The sequence below is a fragment of the Felis catus genome, chromosome D1, assembly GCF_018350175.1.
Source record: "Felis catus isolate Fca126 chromosome D1, F.catus_Fca126_mat1.0, whole genome shotgun sequence".
Taxonomy (NCBI): Eukaryota; Metazoa; Chordata; class Mammalia; order Carnivora; family Felidae; genus Felis; species Felis catus.
The window spans coordinates 107,676,970-107,704,733 of record NC_058377.1 but is presented as its reverse complement, the minus strand read 5'-3'; the positions used below and the strand labels follow the sequence as shown (position 1 = coordinate 107,704,733).

Sequence of the window (27,764 nt, the reverse complement as noted above, 5' to 3'; positions counted from 1 at the left end):
CAACCGACTGAGCCCCCCAGGCGCCCCTGGGTCTGTATGTTCGTAGGTTGTGCAGATTCGCTTCCCGCCTGCGGCTTCAGCAGGTGGTCCCTGAGAAATGTCTGGAGACGGGGGCTGGGGGTGGGGCACAGCCCCCCACAGAGCAGGTCAGAGCCCCGCCTACTTGAGGAGTTGCAGCCTAATTGAAGGAACTGCCTCTCCTCTCTCCCCCTTCTACCCTCTCTTGACCCATTTGGTGCACTTCAGGGCCAGGCCCAGGCGGACCCCTAATGAGGTGAGGGCTGGCTACCCAAAGGCTGTGACGTAACTTGGGGATGGGCCCGCTGCAATGGGACCCCGTCCCACCCCTGAAGTGGCCCATCCAGCCCCGGGGGGCACTTCACTTCACCCAGCTGTTTTTCCTAGAATCACAGAACCCGAGCCACAGGGGCCGCAGAAACGATGTGGTCCATGTCTGTCGTGTTTACGGAAGAGGGACCGGTAGCAGCTAGGGAGGTTAAGTGACTGGAGTCACACAGCCCTTGGAGGCCGAACTGTGTTTTGTGACTGCGTGTGGGTGACTGTTCCCCCCCGGGTGGGTGGCGGGGTGGTGGTTGGGTCTGGGTGTGCAAAGGCCTCGAGGGTGAGTTGCGTGAGAGATTATATGCGTCTCTGGATCGCTAAGTACCTATGTGTGTCAGTGTGTCACTGAGTGTGAGCGTGTCCCCATCTGTCTCTGAGCCACAGTGGAAGGCAGGGGAGGAGCTGTGCCTGGGAGAGTCAAGACTGCCTGACTGCTGCGCCTGGTTCTGCCTCTGATTCTCCATGTGACCTTGAGCGCTCATTTCCCTGCCCCGGGCCTCAGTTTCCTGAAATGCACCATGAGACGTGGGTCCTCCTGGACCGTGTGACCCTGTGTGTGAGGCACTGACTCAGGGAACAGCTCTGTCTCTATGTTGTCCCTAGCAGAGCCTTCCGGCGTGGGTGACTTGTGTCAGGGCCTCGGGGAGGGACGGCAGGGCACCGGGACCTTGAACTCATCCCTCCCCTTGAGACCCCGTCCTCGGCACCCTCACTAACTAGCCTTCCCTTTTTCTCTCTCTCTCTCTGCCTCACCCTTTCCTGACCCTCGCTGGCTTACAGAGGAGCACCCCATGGAAGGTGAGTGATGCTTTCTGGTCACTGGGGTGGCGGATCGATCCCCGTGCGGGCTTGTGCCAGGGTGTGTCGTTGGCCACCTGCGGGCTCCCTCTCCTGCCCATGGTTGGGGCCCCTTGGGGAAGGATGTCTGGGTGTCCTCTCGGCTCCCTCAGCCCCGCCCCTTGCCTGTTCCCTCTTTATTGCTTTGCTGGGGAGAACTGCCGGGCAGGGGGCAGGCCCTTCCACTCCCAGTCTTCGGGGCCAGGCTGCCACTGGCGATTCTTCTTAGGGAGGAGACTGGAGTGAGGGTGAGGGGAGGGGACTGGAGGAGTGAGAAGTGAGTGAGGGGGCACCCTTTTGCCCAGCCCCGCTGAGAAGGCTTAAGAGAGCCATGCAGCCGGGGGGCCGGGGTGGGGGGCGGTGCTCACGTACGGTCTGCTCTGGGCTCTGAAGAATGCAGGCAGGGGCGGGGGCCCGGGTCCCCGGGGCAGCAGGTGTAGGTGGGTGGCAGCTTCTCTGCCCTGACTGACACTGGGGCAGGCCCCTGGCCCCTGCCCCACGGGGCCGGTAGGTAGGGGCGGTCTGCTTCTTCCTTCAGCCCAGGCCGAGGGCAAGGGCAAGGGCAAGGGCCGGAGTGTGCCTCTCTTCCGAGTCCCTCTGTCCATTCTTTCCCTGTCTTTTGTTTTGCCTTCTCTCTCTCTCTCTCTCTCTCTCTCTCTCTCTCTCTCTTTCTGGTTTCTATATTTACTTTTCTTTTTCACTAGGGCTCTGTCCCTGGACCTCTTTCTTTGGCTCTGCCGGTCCCCAGGCTCTCTCTGGGCTCCTGTCATTCTCTGAACCCTCCCCTCTTGCTGTGGTTTTCCCTGGCCCTTTCCCACCTCGGGGGTGGACTAGATCAGCAAGAGGGGAAGATCACGTGGGATGGGGGGCAGGGACGCGGGGGCGCCCACATGGCCACCGTAGAGAGGGCAGGGGGCAAGGTGTCCCATGCGCGTTTCCTGGAGAAGCAAGAAGCAAGTGGCAGGTGGGAGGGATGCAGCAGCTCTAGGCTGAGAGCTCCCTGGGCCTGGGCTGTGGTGTGGGAGGAGCAGGGGGAGCACCCAGGATGCAGGAGTCCTGGGCAAGAAAGAAAGGAAGTGCTTTGGGCTTGAGTGTGGGCTGGAACCCATTTTTCCTTGTGGGGTCCGCGGTTCGGCTTGTCTCTTACTGATAGATGCCTCTTCTCCTTGGAAGTCTTCAGTTTCCCTGGTCCCGGTGGGCAGGCACCCATCTGTGTGTGTGTGTGTGTGTGTGTGTGTGTGTGTGTGTGAGAGAGAGAGAGAGAGAGAGAGAGAGAGTGCACGTGTGAGAGACAGTGTGTGTGTATCTGCATGCACATGTGAGTGAGAGTGTATCTGTGTGCATTATGTGAGTGTGGATGTGTGTGAACATGTGTGTATACATGTGTGAGAGTGTATACGTCTCATATGTATGAGAGAATGTATGTGTATGTGTGTGCAGGTGTGTGTGTGAGAGTGTGTATATGTGTCATGTGTGTGAGAGTGTATCTGTGTGCAGATGCGTGAGAGTGTGTGTATATGTGTCATGTGCGTGAGGGAGTGTGAATGTATATAGGTGCATGTATGAATGTGTGTGCACATGCGTGTGTGAGAGTGTGTGTATGTGTGCAGGTGCATGTGTGAATGTGTATGTGTGTCACATGTGTGAATATGTGTGTGCAGGTGTGTGAGAGTGTGTGTATATGTGTCACATGCGTGAGAGTGTGTGTGCAGGTGCGTGTGTGAGAGTGTGTATGTGTGCCACATGTGTGCAAGTGTATGCATATGTGTGTGCATGTGTGTGTCACATGTGTATGTGTGTAGGTGCGCGTGAGAGTGTATCTGTGCACATGCATGTGTGCAGGTGTGTATGAGAATGTGTGTACATGTGTGCACATGTATGAGGGAGTGTATGTGTACAGGTGAATGTATGAGAGTGTGTATGTGTGCACGTGCGTGTGTGAGTGTGTCATATGTGAGTGTGTATGTGTGTGCGTGCAGATGCATGTGTGTGTCACGTGTGAGCGTGTATGTGCCATGTATGAGAGTGTATGCGTGCATGTGTGCACGTGTGTTACGTGTGTGCGTGCAGGTGCATGTGAGAGTGTATCTGTGCACATGTGTGTGAGAATGTGTACATGTGTGCACATGTGAGTGTGTGTGCACGTGTGAGAGTGTGTGTGCAGGTGCGTGTGTGCGTGTGTCTGTGTGTAGGTGCGTGTGTGTGTATGTGCCATGTGTGAGAATGCATGCATGTGTGTGTGCACGTGTGTGTCGTGTGTGTATGTGTGTGCACGTGCGTGTGTGAGTGTGTCATATGTGAGTGTGTATGTGTGTGCGTGCAGATGCATGTGTGTGTCACGTGTGAGCGTGTGTGTGCCATGTATGAGAGTGCGTGCGTGTGTGCACGTGTGTGCAGGTGCATGTGAGAGTGTATCTGTGCACATGTGTGAGAATGTGTACATGTGTGCACATGTGAATGTGTGTGCACGTGCACGTGTGAGAGTGTGTGTGCAGGTGTGTGTGTGCATGTGTCGTGGGTGTATGTGTGTAGGTGCGTGTGTGGGTGTGTATGTGCCATGTGTGAGAGTGCATGCATGCATGTGTGCACATGTGTGTCGCGTGTGTATGTGTGTGCGAGTGCGTGTGAGAGAGTGTATCTGTGCACATGTGTGTGCAGGTGCATGTGAGAATGTGCGTACATGTGTGCACATGTGAGTGTATGTGTGTACACGTGTGAGAGTGTGTCACATGTGTGAGAGTGTGTGTGTGCAGGTGCATGTGTGTGTGTGCCACGTGTGTGAGTGTAGTATGTGGGTGTGCGTGTGCGAGAGTGTGCATCACGTGTGTGCGCAGGTGCGTGTGAGTGTATCTGTATGTGCTTGTATGAGTATGCGCAGGTGCGTGTGTGAGAATGTACGTACATGTGTGCACATGTGCGAGGGAGTGTGTATGTGTGCAAGTGCATGTATGAGAGTGTGTGTCATGTGTGTGAGAGTGTGTGCATGTGTATGTGTGTGCAGGTGCGTATGTGTGCCACGTGTGTGTGTGTGTAGGTGCATGTGTGAGAGTGTATCTGTGCACGTGCATGTGTGAGTGTGTGTGCAGGTGCATGGGCGAGAATGTGTGTACAGGTGTGCATTGTGTGAGGGAGTGTGTATGTGTGCAGGTGCATGTATGAGAGAGTGCATGTGTGTGCGTGTGCAAGTGTGTGTGCACGTGCGTGTGAGAGAGAGTGTGTGTGCGCACACGTGCTCATAGGACTCTCCTGCTCTGTTGTGCCCGCATGCCCCCGTGCACGTCTGTGCATACGTGCTTGGGCACATGGGCCCGAGTGTGTGTGGAGGTGTGCGCGCCTGTGTCATCGTGGCCCACGTCTCTGTGTGCCTCTGTAGGAGAGTCTGCATCTGCGTCCGCATCTCTGTGTCAGTGTTTACCTCTGTGCGTGAGACAGAGAGAGTCTGTGTGTCTGGGTGGACGCAGCCTTCTGAGGGCTGGAGATAAGATTTAGTGCTGATGTGACTTTTACTTGCTCTTGATGTCATGTCTCCTCTGGAACAAAGGGAGAGACGGAGGGAGGAAGGGGAGGCGGGGGGCGAGCCTGAAGGGAGAGGCTTGTGGGGAGGAAGAAGGGGGCAGAGAGATGGGAGGAAGGAGGAGGTAAGTAGAGGCAGGAAGAGGAAGCGGAAGCGGAAGGAGGGGCAGAAAGGAGAGAACTGGGGAGGGGAAAACAACCAGGCCATGGAAGAAAGCAGGAGGGCTGCTGGGGAGAGGTGACGGAGCCAGGAGGGGACAGAAAAGGGAATGGTTCTCTTCCAAGCACGCAAGACCAACAGGGACAAGAAGGGAAGCTGGGTTTCGGGGACGGGTGGGGAACGAGACCCTTTGGACACCGCTGAGCCGTATCTTGGGAGCAGCATGGTGGCCTGCTGGTTTGGAGGTGCACAGCACGTGACCACACGCACGCGTGCACGCGGGTGTGTACACCTGGAGGTGTGGTGCATCTGTGTGTCTCTCTGTGACGTGTCTGCTTGTGTGTCTCTCGATCTTGTCCCCTGTAACCCTCTTCCTGCTGGTCCTCTTGGGCTTCTGGTAGGAGAGTAAGGAGGAGACTGAGTGGGGAGGTGTGGCTTCGGGGGGCGGGGCTGGGACCCCTTTCTGTGGCACAGTGCTCTGGATGTTGCAGTTCAGATCTTGGGGTCCCCCGTGGCTTCACCCTCTTTTCCCGACCCCCAGCGCTGTGCCTCAGGCGTAGCTTTCTCCTAGGAACCCAGTCACAGGGCTGGGGCTGCTCCCCAGCCCCTGACAGCAGCTCCTTTTGGGGAGCCTGGCTGCCCCTCCTCCTTTCTCCCCAGCCTCCTGTAGCGGGGAGAGAGGACGCAGAAGCAGCCAGATAAAGTGCCCTAGGAAAGGACCCTTGGTAATGCCATCCGTCACTGCCAGCCTCTCTCCAGGGGTGGGAGGAGGGGCTGACGCCACAGGTGGATGTGGGGAGGGGCTTACCCAGGCGGGCTGGGCAGGAGGAAGGAGCAGGGATTTCAGGCCTGGGGGACCGAGGGGGGGGGTCCAAGGGAGTGGCAGTAGGCGTCAGGGAGAGCACCCTCAGGCCGGGCTGGGCTGAGCCGTGGGGAGCCCGGGCAGGGAACCGGCCTCCCCTTCACCAACATGGCTGGTGCTGTCACGCCTGAGGGAGCTGAGCAGCTGGTTGCCGTGGTGACAGAGGGAGAGTGCTGCATGCTAATGAGGCTGCCTAGGAGCTGGGCAGTGGAAGGGTCTGCCAGGGGAGAGATGTGGCTCCCTCCCCACCCCCTCCCTGCCCCCTATGAGCAGTAGCACAGGCCCGCGGGGGACAGAGGGCCAGTCATAGGGCACCCAGCTCCCGCGCCTCGATTTCCAAGGATGGGAGCCTGCAGGCAAGGTTATTTCTGCCAGGAAGAGCTGGCTGAAGGTTTAAGGCTCTGGGTGTCGCTCCTGGATTTAGGGGTAGACGCGGGTAGATCTTGGGGAAAGTTTGTGGCGGGGGAGGGGGGCATTCAGAGCAAGGAGTACGACTGAGTCCAAATGCTTGGTCCTTCCCTTCCGCAGCTGCGGCCCCTCCCCCAACTGGCCTAGCCGCAGAGGTGCAGAGGGACCCCGGCCTTTCCCCCAAGAGAGGAGAAGGGGGCACTGTGAGCCTCTGCCCACGTCTTCTGCAGGGGCCAGGCCTTTGACCACTGGCCACCCCCTTCCCAACCTCCTGGCTGCCTTTCCTCTTGGAGCAGAGACATCCTGGGCTCAGCTTCATCTCAGAGGAACCTGGAGTTCTCTACCTCGATCATACCACCCTGGCCTGGCCTTTTGTCCCTAGGGCCACCGTTGCACAGCACTGGGATGGTTTTCAAGGGCTGTTCCTCCCCCACCCTTCTGGCTAGATACCTGGGATGCAGGGTGGGGGGGAGGGGGGTTCCTCAGCTTTGCTGTGGGACCTGGTGCTTCCACCCTCGCTGGCACAGGACTTTCCGTGGCCGGTGTTCTCTGGGGCCTAGGGTGCTGGTCCAATGGGCCAGAGTCTTTCCCCCTGAGGTTTAGGAAGGCCCAGATCAGGGCTAGACCAGGCTTTTTCAAAGGGCCTTACGAGGTAACCCTGGAAAAAAACCCCAGCCCGTCTTGCCCTCGGTCTTGAATATAGGGCTTCTGTTTTCCATTTTCAAAATTCAGCTTTTGGCTCATCTCAGAGGGGCCCGGGCCGGAGAAAGGGGGTCCGTAGAGTCAACTTGACCTCTCAGAGAGCTGGACCTCCTGCCCGTGGGCCTCGGCTGGCCTCTTTGGTTCTTGCTGTCCCAGAGCGCTGGCCCTAGTCTCCCGGTCCTCCTTATGGAAGGATCTGAGCTCCCCATCTTTACTTCAACGTCTCCCTTTCTCCTATCTGCTTCTGCTCCAACTCTGTCCTCCCCAGCCGAGCCCCGCTTTCCTCGTAGAATCTGGGAACACAGCAATCCATATGGAGATTTTTTGGGGGGGGGCAGCTGGGAGTTCTGGACCTGGACAGATGCCTTTCCAAAGCCCCTTTGGGGGGAGATTCCTCCTAGGCCCAGGCTCCACACACCCCAGCCCACCTTCTCTGCCAGGCTCACAGGGGTAAGGGCAGGGGGCGGGGGTGGGGTTGGAGGTCCTCCTTGCCCACTTAATCCCACGCTAACAGGACACTCTCTCTCTCTCCAGGTGGCTTTGATTTTTGTGTCGTGTTTTCTTTTCTCCTCCATCCGAATCGTTTTTTCTCGTTGACTGTTTTTTTTTCTCTCCGCCTCCCGGAAGAAAAAAAAAAAAGAAAAAAAGAAAAAGGAAAAAGCAACCCTCCCAGCCTCTTGCTTCTCCTCCTTTTCCTTTTTTTTTTTTCCGGCAAGAAGAAAAAAAAGAAACCAAATCTCCTCTCCCCCCCCTTGCAGTGACTCCCTGCCTGGACCCCCCCACCCCCTCCGGTTCTGCCTGTACCCCATCACCCTCTCTGGTGCCCCCTTCTCTCTCTCTCTCTCTCTGTCTCTCTCTCTCCCCCCGCCCCTCGTGCCCTCCACCCTCTGTTTCCGGCATCGGGCCCCTCTCCTCAGCTTCCCGGCTGAGGGCTTTCCCCCGATGTCTGTCACAAGTTAAAAAGGGTTTTTAAATTGTGGCAGCAAAAGCTTTTTTCTCCTCTCTCTCTGGCTGATTTTGATGACTTGTGTTTTCTTTGTTTCTTTCCCCTCTTCTTTCTTTCTTCTTCTTCTTCTTCTTCTTCTTTTTTTTTTTTTTTCCTTTCTTTCTTTCTCTCCTTCCCCTTTCCAAGGTCCGGCTCACCTGACGTTAAACAGCGAAGGTATGGTTTGAAGTTCTGGTTTGGATTGGATTGGATTGGATTGCCCCCAACCTGCGCCTGGATTTTCTGTTCCTCCCCCTGTTCTCCTTCCCCGGCCTCCACCTGTCCTGCCTCCTTCCTGCCTTTCCTACCTGCTTCCTCTGTCACGTCTTTATGTTATGTTCCCCCGGGTGCTGGGGTGGGGGCGGGGGGAGGGGCCGGCCCCACCCCCCGTCTGTGCTCTCCCCTCCCCCCCACCTTCCCTGATGCGCTCCATCCACCCTCATCGCGCCTTGGTTTCTGACATCAAGAGATGTTTCAACTCCTGCCGTTGTCTCAAGTCGCCTCACCTTTTTGCGTTTTCCTGGTGGCGTATCTTCTTTTTTCCTTCTCATGGTGGTGTTTTATTTCCTTCCACTCATTCTGGTCATTCTGTCTTTTCTGCGGACCCAAATAAAAGAGAAAAAGCATGGGCCGGAGAAAGCCAATCGTAGGCAGCCTCCCTGGCCTCGCCCTGCTGCTGCGGGGATGTCCCCTCTCTCCACGGTGGCAGTGAGGAGGGAAGAGGCAGGGGAAATGGAGGGGCAGGGTGTCCCCTCTCCCACAGCTGTCCCACCGTCCACCCTCACCCACATCTCTTGACTCTGTTTGACAGATGAGGACGTTCAGGCCCAGAGAGATGAGGTGACTTATTAGTGATTATGTGGCCTTTAGGTGGTGGTGCCATTGGGGCTGCCTTCTTTATTTTTAGCCTCCCTTCAACCAAATCCCTCCCATCTTTAAAAAGCATCTTTAAAAAGCAAAAAGCTTTGTTAAGCAAACCTGACAGCCCGGGGGTCCTGACTGCCGTCCTCCCAGTGCTGACCCCTCCCGGGTGTCCTCGTCATTGATTCTTGGGCTCAGGAATTCTAGACCCTTTTGCACCGCTCCCCATCCCGAGGGCAGAGCTCTGTGAGGCCTCATCTTCCATATGGGGTCTGTAGCCTGCAGGTGGGAGAGGCCTGCAGGATGAAGACTGGGCCATAGGGAGAGACTCGGATCTGGAATTGGGGTTGGATTTAAAGTCTGGGAAGGTAGGAGCCTGAGATTCTTACAGGGATGTGAAGTTCTGGCAACAACTGTGGAGAACGAAGACATCCCAAGGGGGTGGTCAGGACCTGGTCGGTTTGCTCACATCCTTCTCGCCTCTCAAGGCCTGGCTCTGGGGGTGCTGGCTGTGGCTCACCTTTGTCATAGAGAAAGACCTGGAGCGTCCAGAACCCCGCCCCCGCCCCTGAAGGGCCCACGGCTCAGGTGTTATTCTAGCTTTTAGTTCTGGGGATTTGGGGTTGAGGTGGAATGGGGGCTCAGACACGGACTTTTCAACTCCATTCTTGAGTTCCCCTCCAGAAGGCATTCTGTGGGGTCTGGCAATAGGTGTGGGCACCTGGGAGCCAGACGCTGAGTGCACTAGTCACTGGCAGGGGTGGGTGGAGAGCGCGAGCCAGCCTGGAACCCAGATGCGGTGACGTGTGCCCGCAGGGGCCTTTGGAGAGGAGGCCCAGGGGTTGATGAGCCCATGGGGGGAGGTGGGAAGCCATCCCTGAGAAAGGCCTTCCCCATGCATGTGATGAGTCCAGCCAGGCAGAACCCCTTTCGGTGTGCATAGCCCTGCTGGAGACACGATTTCAAGGGACAAAAAGCAAACAGAAATGGTGGCCCTGCCCCTGGGAAGGCCCATGACCTGGTCGGCAAAGAAGGGGACAGAGGTGACATTAAGAGCACTCACGAGTAAGAGAGCCAGGTGTAGACCAAAAGCCAGGTTAGCCTTGAGGATGGGCAGAGGACACAAGAGGTCTCCGGCGTGTGAATCCAGAAGGTTCTGGTGGAGGGGAGCCCGTGTCAGGCTTTTGCAGGAGTTGAAGAGCCGCAGCTCAGTCTCTGCAGGGGAAGTGCGATGAGCAAAGATGTGGAGTGGGGAGGAGAGGCAGGGAGAGGCAGGGAGAGGCTGGAGGTGGAGGCCGGGGCCTGCACAGTCCTGAGGGCTGGCCTGTTTGCACGTTCTTGGGACGAAGGAGCTCCTGAACCGGAACCGACAATGGACACTCTTCCCTCCCCGTGGTCTTTCTACCCCTGGGCAAAGGGCAGACCTTGGTGGCTGTGGGTCTCAGGGTTCTGTGGGGCTGATTCGGTTTGTCATCTGGCTCCTTCCCTAGAGGCCCTGAAGCAAGTGAGTCCCCAGAGCAGCACCCCTGCCCCACCGGTACCTCCAAGCAGGACCTCGGCCCCGGAGAGGGCCCTCCATCACCTCGAGGCTGGGGTGGGACTGGCTGGGTAGCCCCCCCCATGCCTGACTCCCCAATTCTGCTTCTCCAGTAGGGTCCTTACTGTTCTCCGAGGGGGGGGCCGGGAGAGGAGGAGCCGGCGATGTGCACCAGCCAACGAAAGGTCAGTGACCCTACGGTCCCCAGAGAGCCCAGCCCTCGCCCCTTGCAGAACTGCACTTCCTGGCGTTGGGGTGGGGGGGGGGCAGCTGAGTCAACAGAAGCGTGTCCCTTTGTACCGCGTCTGAGGTCCACGAAGACTGCTGGGCCTGCCTCTCTGGTGTAAAGGACCACAAACCTTCACTTTTTCCCCAAATCCCGGCCGTCCTAATGACCTTTTTCGAGGACAAAGAGATGTCTTTTTGTGGCAGTTGTTCAGGCCCGTCCCTAGAAAGTACCTGTTTGTCTGATAGAACGACGGGGAGGCAGGGTAAACCCCCCGTTGAACCCTCAAGTTCTGGAAGCCTGCTAGGTGCCCGCCCAGGGGGATTCTGGTTAGGAGATGTGGCATTCATCTTATGCACGGGTCACCTAAGTGAGCCTTCACAACCTTCTGCGGAAGGGCTTGTTGCCCTTGGTTTACAGATGCAGAAACGGATGCTCGCCAACCCCCTGAAACCAGCACGGGGCCTTTTAGCCTGTGTCAGGGCTACGGGTTTTAAGCTCCTGTTTCTGCCCCGAGCCTGCCTTTCTTAGAGTGTCTTTCCTAAGTAGTTTATGGGCAGTTAGCAGCTGTCAAGGGGCTCCCGTGGGTGCCAAGCACTGGGGCTATCGAATCCCGCCTGCCTTCTATAGTACGTGCTGTTCTGTCGGCCTGGATTTCTGCCATCCCTGCTTTCTTCCCCAACTATCTGGTATCTCTTTCAGCCGACTCTTGACAAAGCAGCCAGGCCATCCACACTGGAAGTCTCCCCTGAACTCCCCAAGCAAACCCAGACACCGCTCGGTGTCCCCTTTGTCCACACATCCGTTTTATCGCTCGCCACCCTGCCTCCTAACTGTCACTTCACGTGTCTGCCTCTCCCAGCCGACTGAGCTCCCTGGGGACAGCGATTGGGTGTTTTCATTTGGACACCCTCCCCGGTGCTTCCACACCGCTCCCGGCACATGCGTAGGCATGTGCTCGGCAAATTTATTTTCGATGGGTGAATGGTCTCTGTTCTCAAGGGGCTCACTGACATTCCAACGAATGGCTACAAGAAAGTGTGGTACATGCAAGGTGTAGGAAACGTGCAGACATCGTCCAGAGGAGTTAACTTATTCATTGGTCTCGAGAGTAAGAGGCAGCGCGCGCGCGCGCGCATGCGCGCGCACACACACACACACACACACACACACACACACGCACACACACACACAGAAAGTTACACACCAGTGCAGGAGTCATTTGTTAGTCGAATAGTTTATAGTTTATGAAGCTTCATTCCATCTGTTCTCTTTCTAGATGCCACAGCAGCCCGCGAGGTAGGTCGGTGGTTAGCTCCTTTGTCCAGAGGAGAGAGCTGCGGCTTAGAGATCTGCCTTTTGGTCAAGGTCACCAAGCTGGTGGAAGAGGCAGCATTAGTGCCCAGGCCTTTTTTCTCACATCACACTTCCTCTCAAGGGAGCAGTACAAGATGTTACTAGGCAGTAAGTGCCAAATGGGCAGAACAGACAGCTGTAGTGCTGGAGAGTAGGGAGGGGCAGAAGGGGGCTGGAGACCTTCCCAGAGGAGGGCTCCGAGCTGGGCCTGGAAATGAGGCAGCTGCTCTGGTCCTCATGGCTCTTAGAAGTCCAGGACCACAACAACTGGTTTCTGGCCACATTCAGCTTGGCTGGGGGCACTTGGGCTCCGTAGTCCCTGACCATGGGAGGTGAACAAGTATCAGCCCTGACCCCCCCCCCTTTCCTGTGCAAGGGGGGGCGGTGGAGGGTATGGGGAGCTGCGATTGTTTCTCTAGTGCTGCCGGGAGTTGTAGTTCCCTGGGTGGTGTGCGTGGGATGGTGGGGGAGAGCGCCCCCTGGTGCTTTGGGTCTGGCTCCTCTGAGCGCCCGGGGGCAGGGCAGTCCCCCAATCCTTACCTCGAGTGTCCCCCACCCCCCCTCCAGCGATCCCTTGAAGTCCTGCTGCCCTCCTCCCCCTTCAGGGTCTGTCTCTGTCCCTCCCGCCATCTTTGGGCTGTCCTGTTCACCTTCGCTCTTGTCTATCCCTCTCCTCAAATTCTTTCCCTCTGTCTCTGGCTGCTCCAAGCCTCTTTCTGTCTCTGGGCCCGTCCGGGTCTCTGACGGCAACGGGAATTGGAGAACGCGTAGACTGCGGCTCCGCGACTGGCTTCGCCTCCTCTCCTAGGAGATCCGAGGCAGAGCCCAGAGGAATCAAGGGATGGCCTCGTTTCTTCATTTCGCCTTGGCAGCTGTGGTCCAGCCCCTGGCCCTCCTCTCTGGTCTCTTTTGTTCTGTCCCAATCACTTCTTCACGTGATTGTTCTATTCTTTCTTTCCGTTTGGCTCTCCTTTGAATGATCGTTTGTTCCTTTGCCGCAAAGGTGAGGGAATGGGAGAGGAGGCCTGGCTTCTGGGAGGGACTAGGACGTGTGGCAAAGCCAAGGTCAAACATGTTCCTTTCTCTGGTCCTCCGGCCCCCTGGCTCTGCCGGTGCCTGGGCAGCAGGCCTAGTTGCTATGGAAACGGCCAGGCCCCGAGAAAGCCTTGGCTTCCGTTCCCTAGAGGTCCCTGTCCCCCTTTCCTTGCTGGCCCTCTTCCTTCCTGTCCCCTCCAGGCTTGCTCCTTGTCTTTAACCAGACTTCTCCTCTCCACCACCTCTTGCTCCCTCGGTGCTCCGAGCCGGCTCCCCATCCTTCCCCCTCTCCGTGGCCTCCCTCTGCATCGCCCTTCTTCCTCACTGGCCCTTGCTGTCTCTGCTTGATTCCCTTTTGCTTCCTGGCCCTTCTTGCTGGAGCCCGAAGGTAGGCCGAGCGGGGTTCTGCCCGTGCCCCCACCAGCCTCGCTGCCCCGTGGCCTCAGGAAACCGGGCCTTGCCAGCTGCGGCGAGCGCGGTGCCAGGCTCTGGGGCAGCAGCTGGTGCCTTGGCGTCCGGAGGCAGTGAGGACAGCCTCCGGGCGGTCTGCCCGGAGGGAGAGAAGCGAGGCTGCTGTGTGCTGGGGAAGGGCATCCGCAGAGAGTGCACCCGGGGAGCCGCGGCCTCCACACGTGGCGCTTGCCACCGTGGCCTGGCTCACGGGAGGGCAGGTGTCTTCTGAGGGCTGTGCGTGCGCCCCGGCCTTGCACCCTGCTCCTTCCTGGGCCTGGGGGCCTGTACTGAGAGCCCCCGCCCTCCACAGAGACTTTGTGCGGGCAGTCCTCACGCGCACCCACGCTGTGCGGTGCGCGGGACGAGCCATCACCGTGCCGCTGTCTGTTGGGGACAAGTGAGTCGCTGTTGTGGTCCAGGTCCTCGGCCCGTGTCCCCTTCTCGTCCCGCTTTGTGCGCTCTAGCTGGTGAAGGTGTCGGGCCACGACCCCGGCCGTCCTCCACAGGCTGTTGCTGTCCTGTCACTCGTCACCCACTTACCAAACGCTACAAATCCCTAAGGCCCTTTCGGGCACGTTGCTTCTGCTTGCCAAGTGCCCGCGGAGGGAGCCCCGCGTGGGGTGCTGATGGGCACACGCGGACGCACACACGCATGCACGCGTGCACACACCCTAGCCACCTGCTGGCGCTCAGGGCTCCCACCCCTGCCCCCTGGGACGTCGGAGGCTCCCGCCTCGGGCCTGTCTGCGCCGCCCTCTCAGGCCGGACTAGAACACGGGGCTGGGGAAGATAACTGGCACGATGGCCGTCGGAACCGGCCACACCCGGTGGCCCACTGCTGCCCGGTGCACATCGCTGTCACGTGCATCCCCTTCCCGTGTGTCCTCCCAATGCCTTACCCCACCCCACCGCTGCCCCGTCCTCCTTTTCTGCTCCCTGTTGCCCAACAGGCCTGCCGGCCCCATCCCCCACGTGAGGCCTGCGACTGTCCCGGGGGCACTGAGAATGACCTTCACCAGACAGGAGGCAGGAGTGGGAGGTGGGCTGCACTCAGGAGACCCTCGGTGCCCACCCCCCCCCCCCTCAACAGGGGAGGCGCTCCAGGGGGAAGCCGGGCCCTCTTTTCTCTTCCACATCCCTTTGTGAAAACCACGGAGGGGACGGAGAGTGGGCCAGGGAGGAGACAGCGAGAACGTCTGCTTTGCCTGCCCCGTGGCAGCTGAATTGTCAGCTGTCAGCGTGAGAGCCGTTTAGCAGCCTCCCGCTTTGGAAATGGACACGGGGAAGTTGCTTTCTGACAGGAAAGACGGCTGGGTGCAGAGAGGAGGGTGGGCAGGCTGCGAAGGGGTGGGGGGAAGAGGGCCTGACGCCCGCGCCAGGGCTGCCGGAGGGGCAGGGGGAGGTCTGGCGCGCCCCACCCCACTCAGCCTCTCCCGTTTCCCCACGCCACGGCGTCCAGGCAAGGAGGAGTTTGTGGCGACCTTCAAAGGAAACGAGTTCTTCTGCTACGACCTGTCCCACAACCCCATCCAGAGCAGCACGGATGAGATCACGCTGGCCTTCCGCACCCTGCAGCGCAACGGGCTGATGTTGCACACGGGCAAGTCGGCCGACTATGTCAACCTGTCCCTCAAGTCCGGGGCCGTCTGGCTGGTCATCAACCTGGGCTCAGGAGCCTTCGAGGCCCTTGTGGAACCTGTCAACGGCAAGTTCAACGACAACGCCTGGCACGACGTCCGGGTCACCCGAAACCTGCGCCAGGTAGGGGGAGCAAGAAGAAGGCCGGGGGCCGGCTGTGTCTGGGGCCCAACGGGGGTGGGGACAGAAGGCAGCCTGGCACGGGGTCGTCGGGGGCCCGGCAGCCAGGCGTGGTTCTGGAGAAGTTCAAGGCTCGGGCTGTGAGGGCCTGGGAGTGCGGGGGGCAGCGGGCAGGATGCAGGCACCAGGAAGCCAAGTTCAGGGGACGCCGCAGAGCTGCCGTGGGGCAGGAACCTGAGGGAAGGGGAAGGGTCTGGCTCACACCGGTGGGGTGGCTAGGGTTTCAAGGGCTGGGGGCTGAGAAGTCAGGTGACCTGGCAAGAGGGCCTTTCGGATTGGCCGAGTAGCTGTGGGTATCCTGACTCTAGGGCAGCAAGGCGCAGATGAAAGCCTGGGGTAGTGTAGGGACAGGGTGTGGCTTGCCCTCAGGCGGGACCTTTCCAGGGCAGAGGCAGAGGCAGGGGTGTGGTGGCGAGGTAGAGGTGCAGCAGGTGTGAGGGAGCACACGGCTCAGCCCCACCTCACTCTGGGCAGCACGCCCCTTTCTCCTCTCCCTCCCTGGCTGCCCCAGCAATCCGTGGCTATCTTGCCAGTGGCTCCCAGGCCCCTTGCAGGAGCCCAGACGGGACTCTCGGGTCAGCCTCTTGCAGGAGGGACGAGACTCTTCTCTGCGGTGTCTCCTCAGCCCCCGCTCCCAGACTGGCCGCTTGGCGAGGGCCTCAGTTCTGTCCTCTGAGTAGTGGCCTCTCCACCATTTCTAAGGCCCAGGGAGGCTAGAGCAGGTGAGGCCATGTCTCTGGCCTTGGCAGTGACCCACCCCCCCCGTCCCCGCCCCGGCCCAGCTTGTTTCCAGCCCTGACAAGCTCCTGCCTCGAGCAGAGCCCAAGCCAGACCCTTGTTGAGGGGTCCCTGTGTATCCGGGTGGTACCTGTCTCTACCTCCTGGCTCCTTTCTCTGTTGGCTCAGGCAGGGCCCAGGGGGCCAGCCTCCCGCCGGTCCGTTTCTCTCGGGTTCACCCCTTTGTCTCACAGCCCGTGGCAGGGAAGCGTCTTCCAGCTGCATTGCCAGCAGGCCGAGTGTCACCAGCAACGTGGAACGTCTCTGTCCCCGGAGGCACGGCTGCTGCCGGGTTAGGCCTTCTCCTTCCCTCTACTGCCTCGATCTGGCTGTGTGGCGTCTGACTCTCCGCTCTCTCTCCTTGTCTTGGTCCTCGCTGTCCTCCTCTTCCTCCTCCTCCTCCTCTTCCTCCCCTTCCCCTTCCCCCCCACCGAAAGTCTCCTTGATGGGAGTCGGGATCCTGGCTGCTGTCACACTTCCTACCTGTTCTCCACCCCCAGTGGGTGATGATCTAATGGGGAATCCTCCTCATTTAGTGCCTTCCCCCCTGCCGGGAGGACTCTGGGACTAACCCTGCCTGCTGCCACCTGTCGTGGGCTCCTCTCCACGTGCCTATTCTCCGTGCCCCCCCTGCCCGGGTGCGGGGGGGACCCTCCTCGGTGCAGTGTCTCTCTCTCTTCTTGTCACATCGTTCTCCGATCCCGTCGGAGGGCTGTCCTGTGTTGTCACTGTTATCTGAGCAAACCCGAGTGCGTCGTGCCCACCTGTCATACTTGCGGGAGAGGGCGGTGGGGGGGGGGGTTGCTTCTGTGCCCCTTGCTGGTTTTCCCTCCGCTGGACGGGTGCTGTCACTACTGACAAACCAGCGGGGAAAAGAGGGGGAGAAAAGACAGTCTCTTCTCTCCCAGCTCTGCTCTCGAGGAGTCAGGATGAGTCTGTTAAAAGTTAGCAGAGCAAAGCTCGTGCGCGCGCCCGTTGAGCAGCAGGGTCCTGAAAAATTCTAGGACCTTGCGGAACACCAAGAGGAGGGGAAGGTCTGCGGCTCCGGCAGGCAGGAAAGCCACCCAGAGGGGATGAAGCCTGGCCTCGGCAGCACCGAGCGTGGACAGCGACCCGTGGTGTCCTCCTTGTGGGGCTCCCAGAGTTGAGGGCTCAAGCTGGGAACTGCTGGGAACCACTTCCTTCTGGCCTCTTGTACGATGAGTCAGAGCAGAGCCTGGTCATGGTGACCTGAACACAGGCCTTCAGGGCCAAAGAGGGTGTCCACTTAAAGGCTTTGATTGAGAGCACTCTTGAGGAAGGGTTTCTGGAGGGATTTGTTGGACTCCAGTCCACACCCATAAACGCGAGGTGCCATTCTGTTTCGGCCCTTGTGACCATCACGGGGAAGGTCAGCCTCGGGGCTGTGGTCTGGATTCATCATCCTCACTCAAGGTCTAGCCTGCGGCTGAGTACTTTCTCACCAGGCCCTTGGAGCCCCTGCCTGTTTTTCAGGGCTTCTAAGAATAATTTACTGGGTCCTGTTGTCTCTAGAGCAGTGGTTCCTAACCCAGGACGGCGTGCCCCCTCGTGCCCCCTTAGGAGACCCTGCGTTCTAGCCCTTGATAGGGTTAGAAGGATCGTATTCCTTCCGTGTGCTCCATATTGCATTCATTTCTTCTCTCTCTCTTTTTAAAAAAAAATTTTTTTTAATGTTTATTCATTTTTGAGAGACAGAGCATGAGCGGGGAGGGGCAGAGAGAGAGGGAGACACAGAATGTGAAACAGGCTCCAGGCTCCAAGCTGTCAGCACGGAGCCTGACGTGGGGCTGGAACTCACGAACTGAGAGATCATGACCCGAGCTGAAGTCAGTCGCTTAACTGACTGAGCCACGCAGGCGCCCCCATGTTTATTTATTTTTGAGACAGAGACAGAGCATGAGTGGGGGAGGGGCAGAGAGAGAGGAAGACACAGAATCTGAAACAGGCTCCAGGCTCTGAGCGGTCAGCCCAGAGCCCGACGCGGGGCTCGAACTCGCAAACTGCCGGATCATGACCTGAGCCACCCAGGCGCCACCCCCCCCCCCACCCATATTCCCATTCTTATCAGTGAGCAAGTCGAGACTCAGCAGGTTACAGAACTTGCCCAACGTTATCCAGTTAGGAAGCGGTAGAATTGGAAAGTCTGTCTGACTTTGCAGCCGCGCCCATCTCTGCCTCCCAAGGAGAGGCCGCTGTAATTGGTGTGAAATACAAAGGCGGCTCTACTATGTGATTTGTCTTGTGGATCTGCCCTTCTTGGATGTTCCCAACTCTTGAGACCGTCTGAGTGTTCTGCTCGTCTCTCTGAAAAATGGGCCCCCTCGAGCCCTGAGCAGAGCGAGCGCCTCTTCTCTGTCCGAGCTTCTCCTGCCCAAGCTCCACGAAGATGGCCTTCATCCGGATTTTTGCGATTTGAGTGTATAATCCTGGTCTTGGCTTTCTTGAGGGGCTGGAGCGACGGGCAGAGTTCAGGGTGGAGAAGGGGGGTAGATTACCACTGGATATTATGGCTGCCCTCTGCCCTCTGTGACTTAATGACTTGATGCTTCCTTCCTTCCTCACGCACTGTCATTCTTACGCTCCTGGACTCTCAAGAGCCCTCTGATTCTGTGAGTGGGGAACAGCCTTTATCGTTCATCTGCTAGTCTGAAGCCTCCGTATTCCAGGTCCTGGCATCTGGGAAGGCACGGGCTTGTGCTATGTCACAGGCCACCAGGAATGGTTTCCAGCGCAAACTCCACTCTAGTTAATTTGGCCACGATCGCCTTGGTCTGGGCTCTGCACCCGGCCCCGTCTCAGCCAACTCCAACCTTGCTGCTTTTCAGAGGAAGCCAGGATAGTCTCGACGTTAGTGGAAGTTCCGGGCTTTGAACGCACGTCTCTTCCCTCTCAGTCCCGTTTCTTAATTTGCTGTTCTGCTTGTTAAATATTAAAGTTGTCCCAGAAAGTTGAAAACTCTTCTTTTTTTCCCCCTTATTTGAGTCTCCACAACCAGTCTTCATTCAAAACGAGTAGTAGTAGTAGTTAGAATTGTACCCCCAACCCCTCCCCCCACACCCCCACCTTTTCCCCCTGCGTTGTTGGACTAGTCGGTGACATCAGAAAACTCTTGTCTTGGATGCAGTTGGTTTAGCTGCCCTGGAACCAATCGGTCCTTGTCCTGACTAGTTGGCTTCTTCACTTCACGACAGTCCGACTACCCGGCTGTGCTAACTCTCGTATTATGGGTTAGCCTCTTGCACCCGTCACTGCACCTGACCTGAGACTCTTGCCTCCCTCTTAGGGAAACTGCTTCTGCATTGCTACTAATTGGTATTGGTCATTTAACCCTTCTTCTGGCTACTAAATATTGAATTCTGGTTTTTTGTTTTCATTATACGAGGCCCTTATTTCTTGTCTTTCTGGGTTAGTCCTGTGCCCACTGGTTATAACAATGCTGTCACTAATGGATCTGTCCATAGAAGACTTCTCGAAATCATACTCTCAGGGGTGCAGTTTAGTATTTAATGGACATCACACAATGGTGTCCCATCATCTCCAACACTCTCGGTGCAGCTGCCTCAAGTCCCACGGACATTGCCTCCGCAAAGACCAGGGTTGATTTTGAAGGTGACTGTTGCCCTTGCCTTTGGCCTTGAGAAGAGCCACATGGGGGTGGGGACTCTAGAGGCTGGGATAGAAGAGGCCAGCTTACGGCTTAGGGAGGAGTAAGGGGTTTTAGAGGTAGGTGGGCCTCTGTGTCCCTTTTTCTGGTGTGGTGTGTGGGGGTTATGGATTTTCAGTGCTGGCTGTGGGGAGGAGAGTCTCAGGGGTCTATGGGGTGTGCCTGGGAGGAGGCTGGGCTGCTGGGAAAACGTTAACCAATTCCAGGGACTTGCAGGCGTGGTGGTGGGGGGTACTTGATTCTAGGAGGGATGATTGCCCAGAGGAGCATCAGAGAACGGGGGTGGGGTGTTTGAAGAGCATGGGGGACTTTGGGGGAAATATGGGCTCTGAACAATCAAATTAGGCAGGAAGGACGGGTCAGCCATGAGTGGGAGAGCGGGAGGAGAGGGAGGAGGGTTTGGGATTAGGTATGCCGTGAAAGTGAGCCCAGTGCCAGCCCATGGAGGGCAAGGTTTCCTTTTCCCTCTTCTGGTGGTGACCCTTATCTCTCTTCTTTTCTCACGGAAGAGAACCAATAAAAGAGGAGCTGCCCCCTCCCCTCCATGACTCCCTGAATCAGTTTGCCTGTCCTACATGCCCACAGAAAGCACACACCTGTATCCCTTCCCTTGCTCCTTGGGAACCTCTTCCCTTTGCCTCCAAATGAAATGACCTCTCATTCTAGCCAGTCCTGTGATGATTCTCTAGGGCACCGGCCACTCTTCTCCCAGCCTGACAGCTGGCCCATCACCCACCAGTTAACCCATTAACTCAACACGCTCACTGGTCAGCCAGTTGGCCAGTTCTCTGGAAAGCCATCTGGTTGACCAGTTAGCCAACAACCCATTGTCCATTACCCGAGTCAATAGCCCATCCCTTTCTCACACCCCTTGTCCCCCCCCCCCCCGCCCCCAACCTTCCCTTCAATTCCCTAACATTTCAGCTGAAAGGACTTACTAATACTGCATAATTGGGTCTGCTTCTTAACCCCCTGCCTTCCCTCTCTCACCCTCTGTTGGAAAACCCCGTTGCCGACTCTGTGTGTGTTACTAACACGCTTATAACCCAGGGGACCAAGGGATGGGCAGGGACAGGTGGGGTGAGGTATGAGTGAAAAACCAAACTAACCTTTCTGTCTCATTGCGGAATGTCGGCCATCTTTAAGTCTTTGCTTTCCTGGTCCAGTTCTTTTGTTGTTTTCTTCTCTACTAACCAAGGTCTTTAACTGTTCCCCTTCTCTGCAGCCGGCTCTTCCGGGAGGGGTTGGGGGGGCAGAGGAATCCAGAGGAGGGGTTGGAGGGGGGGGGCGATTGGGAGAAGAAGGGCTTTAATTTTTGTGTGTGTTTTATTTCTCCCTCCCATTATAATTTAATTTTCTTTAAGCAAAAATACTGCCGCTAAGCCTAAGGTGGGAGGGTCTGAACAACCAACCAAATATATATGGCTATATATTTTTCCTCCTTCCTTGAGTTTCACAGTTGGTCATTTTATTTTTCTTTTCTTTCCGTTCTGTTCTTTCGTTGTTGTCTTTGTTGTTTTTTTTTTTTTTTTTTGGCCCCTCCCACCCCCTCCCCCATATCTCCGGTGAAGCACGCAGGAATTGGACACGCTATGGTAAACAAACTGCATTATCTGGTAGATATCACTCTAATTGTCTTACCGTTTGGTTTGCCGTGGGTTTTTTTAGCTGTTCGATTCTCCCTCTTTTGTTTCCTTTCCCCCTTTGGTTTTGGTTATTTTGCTCTTCCGATTGTTTTTGGCGTCCTGGACAGTCTTTAGATTTTGCTTCTCTCTCTTCTAGTTTTCCTTTTTCCCCGTTTCTTTCTTTTTTGGTCCAAACTCAAATCCAAAAGGCAAATGGAAATCGAGGAATTTGGCCTGTCCCAACCCCATAACCCTGACTCCCGAATTCAGATTCCTGGCCAGAGAGAGACCTGGGGGCAGGCCCCATGTTCATCGGCTCTGGTTAGACCAGCCCCGATGCCAGGCTGCTTATTTCTATTGCTTTATTTTGTTCCTTTCCCCACCCCCCACCCCCAACCCCGCTCCCTCGTTTTTTCTCTTTGGTTTAGTTTCTTTCTTGGTCTCCTGAAAATCCATGGAAAACACCATCCCATGACATGCTACGCTCTCTGCTCACTGTCAGCTCCCGGACAGGCCCCTCGAGTTGGGAGAGGGGGCTGGGAGTGAGACCTCCGGGGGCAGCCAGCTGGGCAAGTCCCCCAGAGGGGGGATGGCCTCGTGAGATGCAGAGCGGCCTGGGACCAGTCCCGAGCGCTTTCAGATCGGCAGTTTGTACCAGATTGGGGGCTGTCCCGTGCTGGCTGCCAGGGAAGAGGTGACATCCCCTCCCTCACTCCTCAGCCTTGAGGGTTCGTGGTTCCGTCTGCCCCCCCCCCACATCTGCATGGCATGAATGGTCTTTCCCCCCATGAGGGATAGCGTTCAGTCTCCCCCACCACTCTGCCGCTCTGACTAACACTGTGTTTCACACTGTCTTCCTTCCCCTCCATCTCCCCTGATCTGTGCCCCGTGCCTGTCCTGCATGGCCTCTGACAGGGTGGTTACCTTCCCTGTTGAGGGGATGAGAGGAGGAGGTGCAGCAGGGGTGAATCAGGCTAGCTGTTGCCAAGCTCCGCTGTTTGGGTTGGGCTCAGTCCCGGTGAGTGTTGATGTGGGTGTCTGTGTAAACGCAGCTGGTGTGTGTTGGTGTGTGGGTGCGGCTGTGTGTAAATGTTGGTGTGACATTTAGGGGGTGTTAGTGGGAGACCGTGCTGTGTGTGTGTGTGTGTGTGGGGGGCTTCTGCGGGTGATTCCACACGTGCAAGTGCGGGAGTGAGCAGGGGGGCCGCGGGACCGTGTGTACGTTTGAGTCGGGGAAGGGCTCCGCGGGGAAGGGCCGCGGGGGCCAGCCCTGAGGTCTGGGGGCCGTGATGGCAGGAGCAGGGAAGGAGCTGGGGCTGGCTCTTTGCTCCTTGCCTGGCTTCGGAGCGTGCGCCTGGAGGCTGTGCCGTGTGCCATCCCCAGGGATTCCCTCGTGCCTGCCCGTCCTGGCTTTGCAGCAGCCGGCGGTTACTCATCGCCTATTAATAATGCAGAGTGATTGAGCGCCAGGCTGGGGACCTTGCAGATGGATGTGTCTGCTCCCGCGGGGCCTGCGCTGCTTGGGGCAGCTGCCTGGCCTTCCGAGCCTCCCAGATCCGTGTGGCTGGCTGGCGATGAGGGAAGCTCGATAGCTGGGGCTCCGGGGCTGAGTGGCTCCCCCCACCTCCCCAGGAGGCTCCACCTGTGAGGCTACGCCTGGCCTGTCCTGATGCTTCCACGCACCCGTGTTTCCCTGCGCCCACAGACCCACGGTAGCCCTGTCCTCTGCCCTGTCCCCGAGGTAGTGCCCACCGCCACAGCCAGCCCCGCCCTTCCCCGCTCCAAGACCTCGTCTGGCCACTCCCAGCCCCCCTGACGTTCCCATGGAACCACGTGGCGGTCCCAGCACCACCCCATATCCCAGGCCCTGCTCTCCAGCTACTGCTTCTAGAAGTTAGGTGCTGGCCACCCCTCAGGCCAGGCCACTGAGTGCCTGTCAGGAGCCGGGCATTGGGAACCCTTTCTTTACAGAGCTTCCCTGGACAGCCAACCTGTGACCTTGGGGACAGAAAGGAGGCAAGATAAACCCACGTGGCACACTCCCAAACACCCGGGGAATACCATCTAGGGGTTAGGGTGCTGTAGACCTTCCTTCTGGTCTCAATTCAGCTACAGATTGACCACGTGGACCTGAGCCAAAGGTCAGTTTCCTCAGCTACCGAACGGGTGATGATACACCCGCATTGTCTATTCCATGGGGTCAGTGTGGAGATCAAGTAGGGTAATGGGAGTGAAAGCGTCTGTGCTCTGTAAAGGGAACCATAATTTTATTAATCTTCGTAACACGTTAACTGATTATCTCAGTGTTTCCAGGGTGAGGATGTTTTGTAAAGAAGTGATCCCCTTCCTATAGCGAACCCTGGAGAATACATCATCTCTGGCCCCACTGGAGACGCTATTATCATCCCTTCTTAGGAATCAGTCCCCAAAATAACTGCAAGAAACCCCAGAATGCCTCAGGAGTTGGCCTGGGGAGGAGGAGGAAAGACGGAGTAACACGGTGAAGTTGGTTAAGAGGCAAACAGCCTTGTCTGATTTCAGCCTTGGCAAGGGAGGTTCCCGCTAAATTCGAAGTTTTTAAAGTCCACGGTGTGAGCGTCACTGCTTGACGATCAGAGCTGCTTGCCTCTCGGCGCCCTGAGTAGCCTCATAAGCCCTCAAACACCTGTCCCAGGGATCAGCATTTTCAGGCCAAGACCGGAGTTAGAGCCTGGGGCACCAAAAAGACGGGGTTCACCCTTTTCTTATTATTCCCAGGTATTCCTCAACCAGGTTCCTGTTGGTTTTGCATTTATCTTACTAATGCATTTGTATATGGTCTCTTTTCTTGTTATTTGAGCATTTCTCCTTGGGTAGAGGGTGAATACAGACCAAAAAGGCCAATCAGTTGAGAGGTTTGGGTTAGATGTGGTCAGGATGATGGAAGTTTTCTTGTTTTTTTTTTTTTTTTTTTTTTTTTTTTTAATTTTGGAGAGAGAGAGGAAGAGAGGCAGAAAGACAGAAGAGAGAGAGAATTTTAAGCAGGCTCTACGCTCAGTGTGGAGCCTGACACGGGGCTTGATCTCACCACCCCGGGATCATGACCTGAGCTGAAACCAAGAGTTGGACGCTCAACAGACTGAGCTACCCAGTTGCCCCCGAAGTTTTCTTGTAAAAATAAAAATAGCTCTTTGTGCATACCCTGGGGTCTGTGATTCTTCTAAACAGCTCTCACAGTCTGAATATAATTTAAACTTGACAAATGCCCAGATTGAGACATCAGAGATTGTTCTCAGTTAACAGAGGGGGAAACTGAGGCCTAGAGAAAACCCAGGACTACATGACAGTTATGGAAGGGTCCGGTGCCTTCCCTTTGGTTACCTCATTTAATCTGCATGGTCATCCTGGAAGAAGTGTGGGCGATGGAGGTCACTGAACCCCTTTTACAGATGAGAGGCAGAGATTGTTCTGGAAAATGGTAAAGGTTGCACAGGAACTCAAGGTTTCTGGCCTGGAGTCTTTCTCCTCTAGTCCCAGGCTTCATCAAATCCAAACGTCAGGGTTCGCCATCAGGCCATGACTGCTGGCTAAGTCGTTTTCCTATTTCCAACCCGATTCTCTCTTTAGCTTCTCCCTACCACAAACAGATGGCTGAACTTAAACATGTAGCAGGGATGCATGACCTCCCTCAGCCGTCCTTCCCCTGTCTTCCTGCCCTACTCCCACCCCACCCAATCCTAAGGGAAGCCCAGGCCTTCTGCCTAAACTAGTTCTTCCTAAACTAGTTGTTCTTAACCGTCTTTGGCTCATAGATCCTTTTGAGAATTTGATGATGGCAATGGACTAAGGAGGCAATTTTGCATACATTGTCAATGGCTTTCAAAATCCCAGAAACCCATCTAGCCCATCCACAAGGCAGAAACACCCATGCTCACAATATTATTCTCCCCTGCAGGGGAGGTCAGTGACCCTGTGATCCTAGCAGGCAGCTGGGAAGGGATCCGGATGATGCCAGAGGGTCTTCCCCTCTTCCTCAGCCTTTCTTCCTGGGTCATGATAGGCACGGAGCGTACCTGAGGGGCGATAGAGCCCGGTTTCACATCCTACCAGCCTCCCTAAGAGGAGCCCAGCCGAGCAGAGCAGAAGAGAGGTGGGCCCGGCAGGGAGGGTTGAGACCCCGCCCAGGTCGTAGGCTGCCCCTGGTAGCCACCTCCAGCCACCCTCCGTGCTCCTGGGGCGTGGAGGGAGGCTGGGCTTCCACGTCTTCGGTGCTCCACCCCTTCTCCGCTAGCTGGGCCTGGTTCTTCCAGGGCAGAGCTGTGGCTCATTCCCGTTGGCCTACTCAGTCCCCAGTCAGGGCCCTGCCTGTCTGCGTTGATGGGTTGGTGTGGGTTGAGTGCGGAGTGTCTGCAGTGTCTCGGGTGCTAGCCGTGGTCCTGATGACGGAAAGATGGCTGCTTGGAAATGAGCCGGTCGGGACGTCCTCCCACTGCCTCCAGCAGGATGTGGCGTGTGAGCAGGTGTGTCTGGGTCAGTGACCAGTAGTGAATGGGTGGTGGGAATGAGCGTCTGAGTCACTCTCTGGTGAGGAAGATCTGAGCCTCATGTCTCTTCCCTTTTTTCCTCCACCCATAGATGTCTTTGTCCTCACGGCGACTCCTCTCCCCTCCTCCATTGGAAGGAAGCTTCTCCTTCCTGCGCCCACAGATCTTTCACCTCCATCTCCGCTCTTCCCCATCTCCCCTGGCCCCGCATGCCTTCTCACCTGCGGCTGCCTTTCTCTCACCTCTCTTGCTGGGCCTGGCCCCCCACCCGTGGCCCTCTAACCTGCATGTGCCCTAGCTGCAGAGGCTGTTCTGTCGCACGGCCCCCCTGCCCTCCTCCCCCGCCGGCCCCACCCCTTCCAGAAGCTGCGCGGGGAGGGGGGGCTTGGGGGGCAGGGGCAACACAAACCCCTGGGGTGGAGGGGGACGGGGGAATTACTCCCCTGTTTCCTGCTTTTACTAACGAAGCTGCCATTTTTGTGTCTGGACTTTGATTTGTCTGAGGGAACAGTCGGGTTTTACTAATCTCCGTCACCTCCCTCCTTGCCTTCCCCAGAGACTGTCCTCCACCCCCCTACTCTTGGCTTCCTTTCCACCCAGTGCCCGTCTCCCCCTTTCTCCCTCAACTTCCTCCACCCCCAGGCTGACCGCCCTTCCTCCGTGCACCTCCGTATGTTACCCTGTCTCCTGCTACCCTCTCCCCCAGCCCCTGGGCCAGGGCTGCTCCAAAAAAATAGTTGTAAATCTGGGGGACAGACAGGAGGGTGGTTTTTTTCCCCAAAAGAGGCGCCCCATGGCAGTGATTTGCATAAAGCTGTAGTGGGCAAGGTCAGATTCGTGCCTAGTCTGAAGGGGAGTTGAGGAGAGCGCCCCCCAAAGGTCGAGTCCTTCTGACTCTAGAATGGCAAAGGCAGATGAGCTCACTGCATGGATTGGGCCAAAGAGAGCCCATAGGGTGGGGGAGATGGCAGCTGGTGCCCTGGCTGCTGGGCCTGGAGAGGGAGGACACAGCTTAGTGGCTGAGGGGGCTGGAAGGGCTCTCCCCCTGCACAGAAGCAGGGGCACATGACCAGAGCAGTCTTGGAGGATGGAGGCCTGTTCACTCGAGGCTCCTGAGGCTTTGGGCTTATAGATGGGATACAGGCAGTGAGAGCCCACTGTTTCCCTGGGTCACAAGGTGACTTGATGTTCACCTTTAATGGCCATGATGTGCCCCTGGATCGTGCTGGGACTAGTGTGGTTACAGGGACATGTCATGCCGGGGCCTGCCCTTCAGGCGCTGACCTTCCAACTGGGGTGACCAGACACAGGCTCAGGACCTCATTAGTGGCCCATTTCCTGGTCTCAGTGTAGCATCACGAGTGGAGTGGAGGTGCAGGGCAGAATAGAACTGAATTTGCCCCAAGGAGACCCTTCACCTCCCACCCCTCCCTGTCTTATCCTGTCCCTTCATCCCAGCCCCCTTCTGCCCTTTCCCCAGCTCCCTTCTGCCCATTCTAATCTTGTCTGCATGTTTTTGTGACTAATACTTTGACCCTTCCCTTTCCCACCCAGATCCCTGCTTCCCAGCCTCGGGCGGGTGGAGGGAAGAAGAAATAAACCATTATGACCAGCCCTCCCCTCAAGACAAGACTCAAAATCTTTCAAACTGCCCCCTTCCACAAAGACACCCCCTTGCCTTCTGTCCTTGAGCCTGGTACCCGCCCCCCTCCCAGCACAAGGTTTGATGGTTCCCAGGAGGGGGCCCCTTCAGCCCTCGCTTTGCTCAGCTGTACCCCCACTCATTGTGAGGCCCCAGCCCAGCACGAGGGGGACTCAGGGGCCCTGTGGGGGAAGCTCCTCTTGCCTCATTCTGCCCAGGTTCTTTAGGAATTCCTAACATCCTCCTTCCACCCCCGTGACAATGGAACCCCGGAGACCAGTCTCGGGAAGATGGCTGGTGGCATGTGCGTATGGACTGGTGTGGGTGGGGACATCCCAGGATGTGACTGGAAGGCCCAAACCTCCAGATTTTGCCTGACAAGGGGGTGCTAAAGCATGTTTGGGGCCTGGGAAGTGG

General features: G+C 57.2%; 1 protein-coding gene across 9 annotated transcripts in view; it reads left to right on the top strand.

The window, feature by feature from the left end:
* The window catches only part of NRXN2 (neurexin 2), a 100,358-nt gene that overhangs the window by 12,779 nt on the left and 59,815 nt on the right, over nucleotides 1-27,764 (top strand). For 3 of the 9 annotated variants that reach the window (XM_045039509.1, XM_045039506.1, XM_023240002.1), the window contains exons 2-6: nucleotides 1,123-1,140; nucleotides 7,957-7,986; nucleotides 10,321-10,392; nucleotides 14,737-15,038; nucleotides 21,129-21,152. In XM_045039509.1, the coding sequence (XP_044895444.1) occupies nucleotides 1,123-1,140; nucleotides 7,957-7,986; nucleotides 10,321-10,392; nucleotides 14,737-15,038; nucleotides 21,129-21,152 (446 nt within the window). Of the gene's footprint in view, nucleotides 1-1,122; nucleotides 1,141-7,956; nucleotides 7,987-10,320; nucleotides 10,393-14,736; nucleotides 15,039-21,128; nucleotides 21,174-27,764 lie in introns of all 9 variants that reach the window. The other 6 variants (XM_045039505.1, XM_023240001.1, XM_023240000.1 and 3 more) reach the window with 4 other exon arrangements.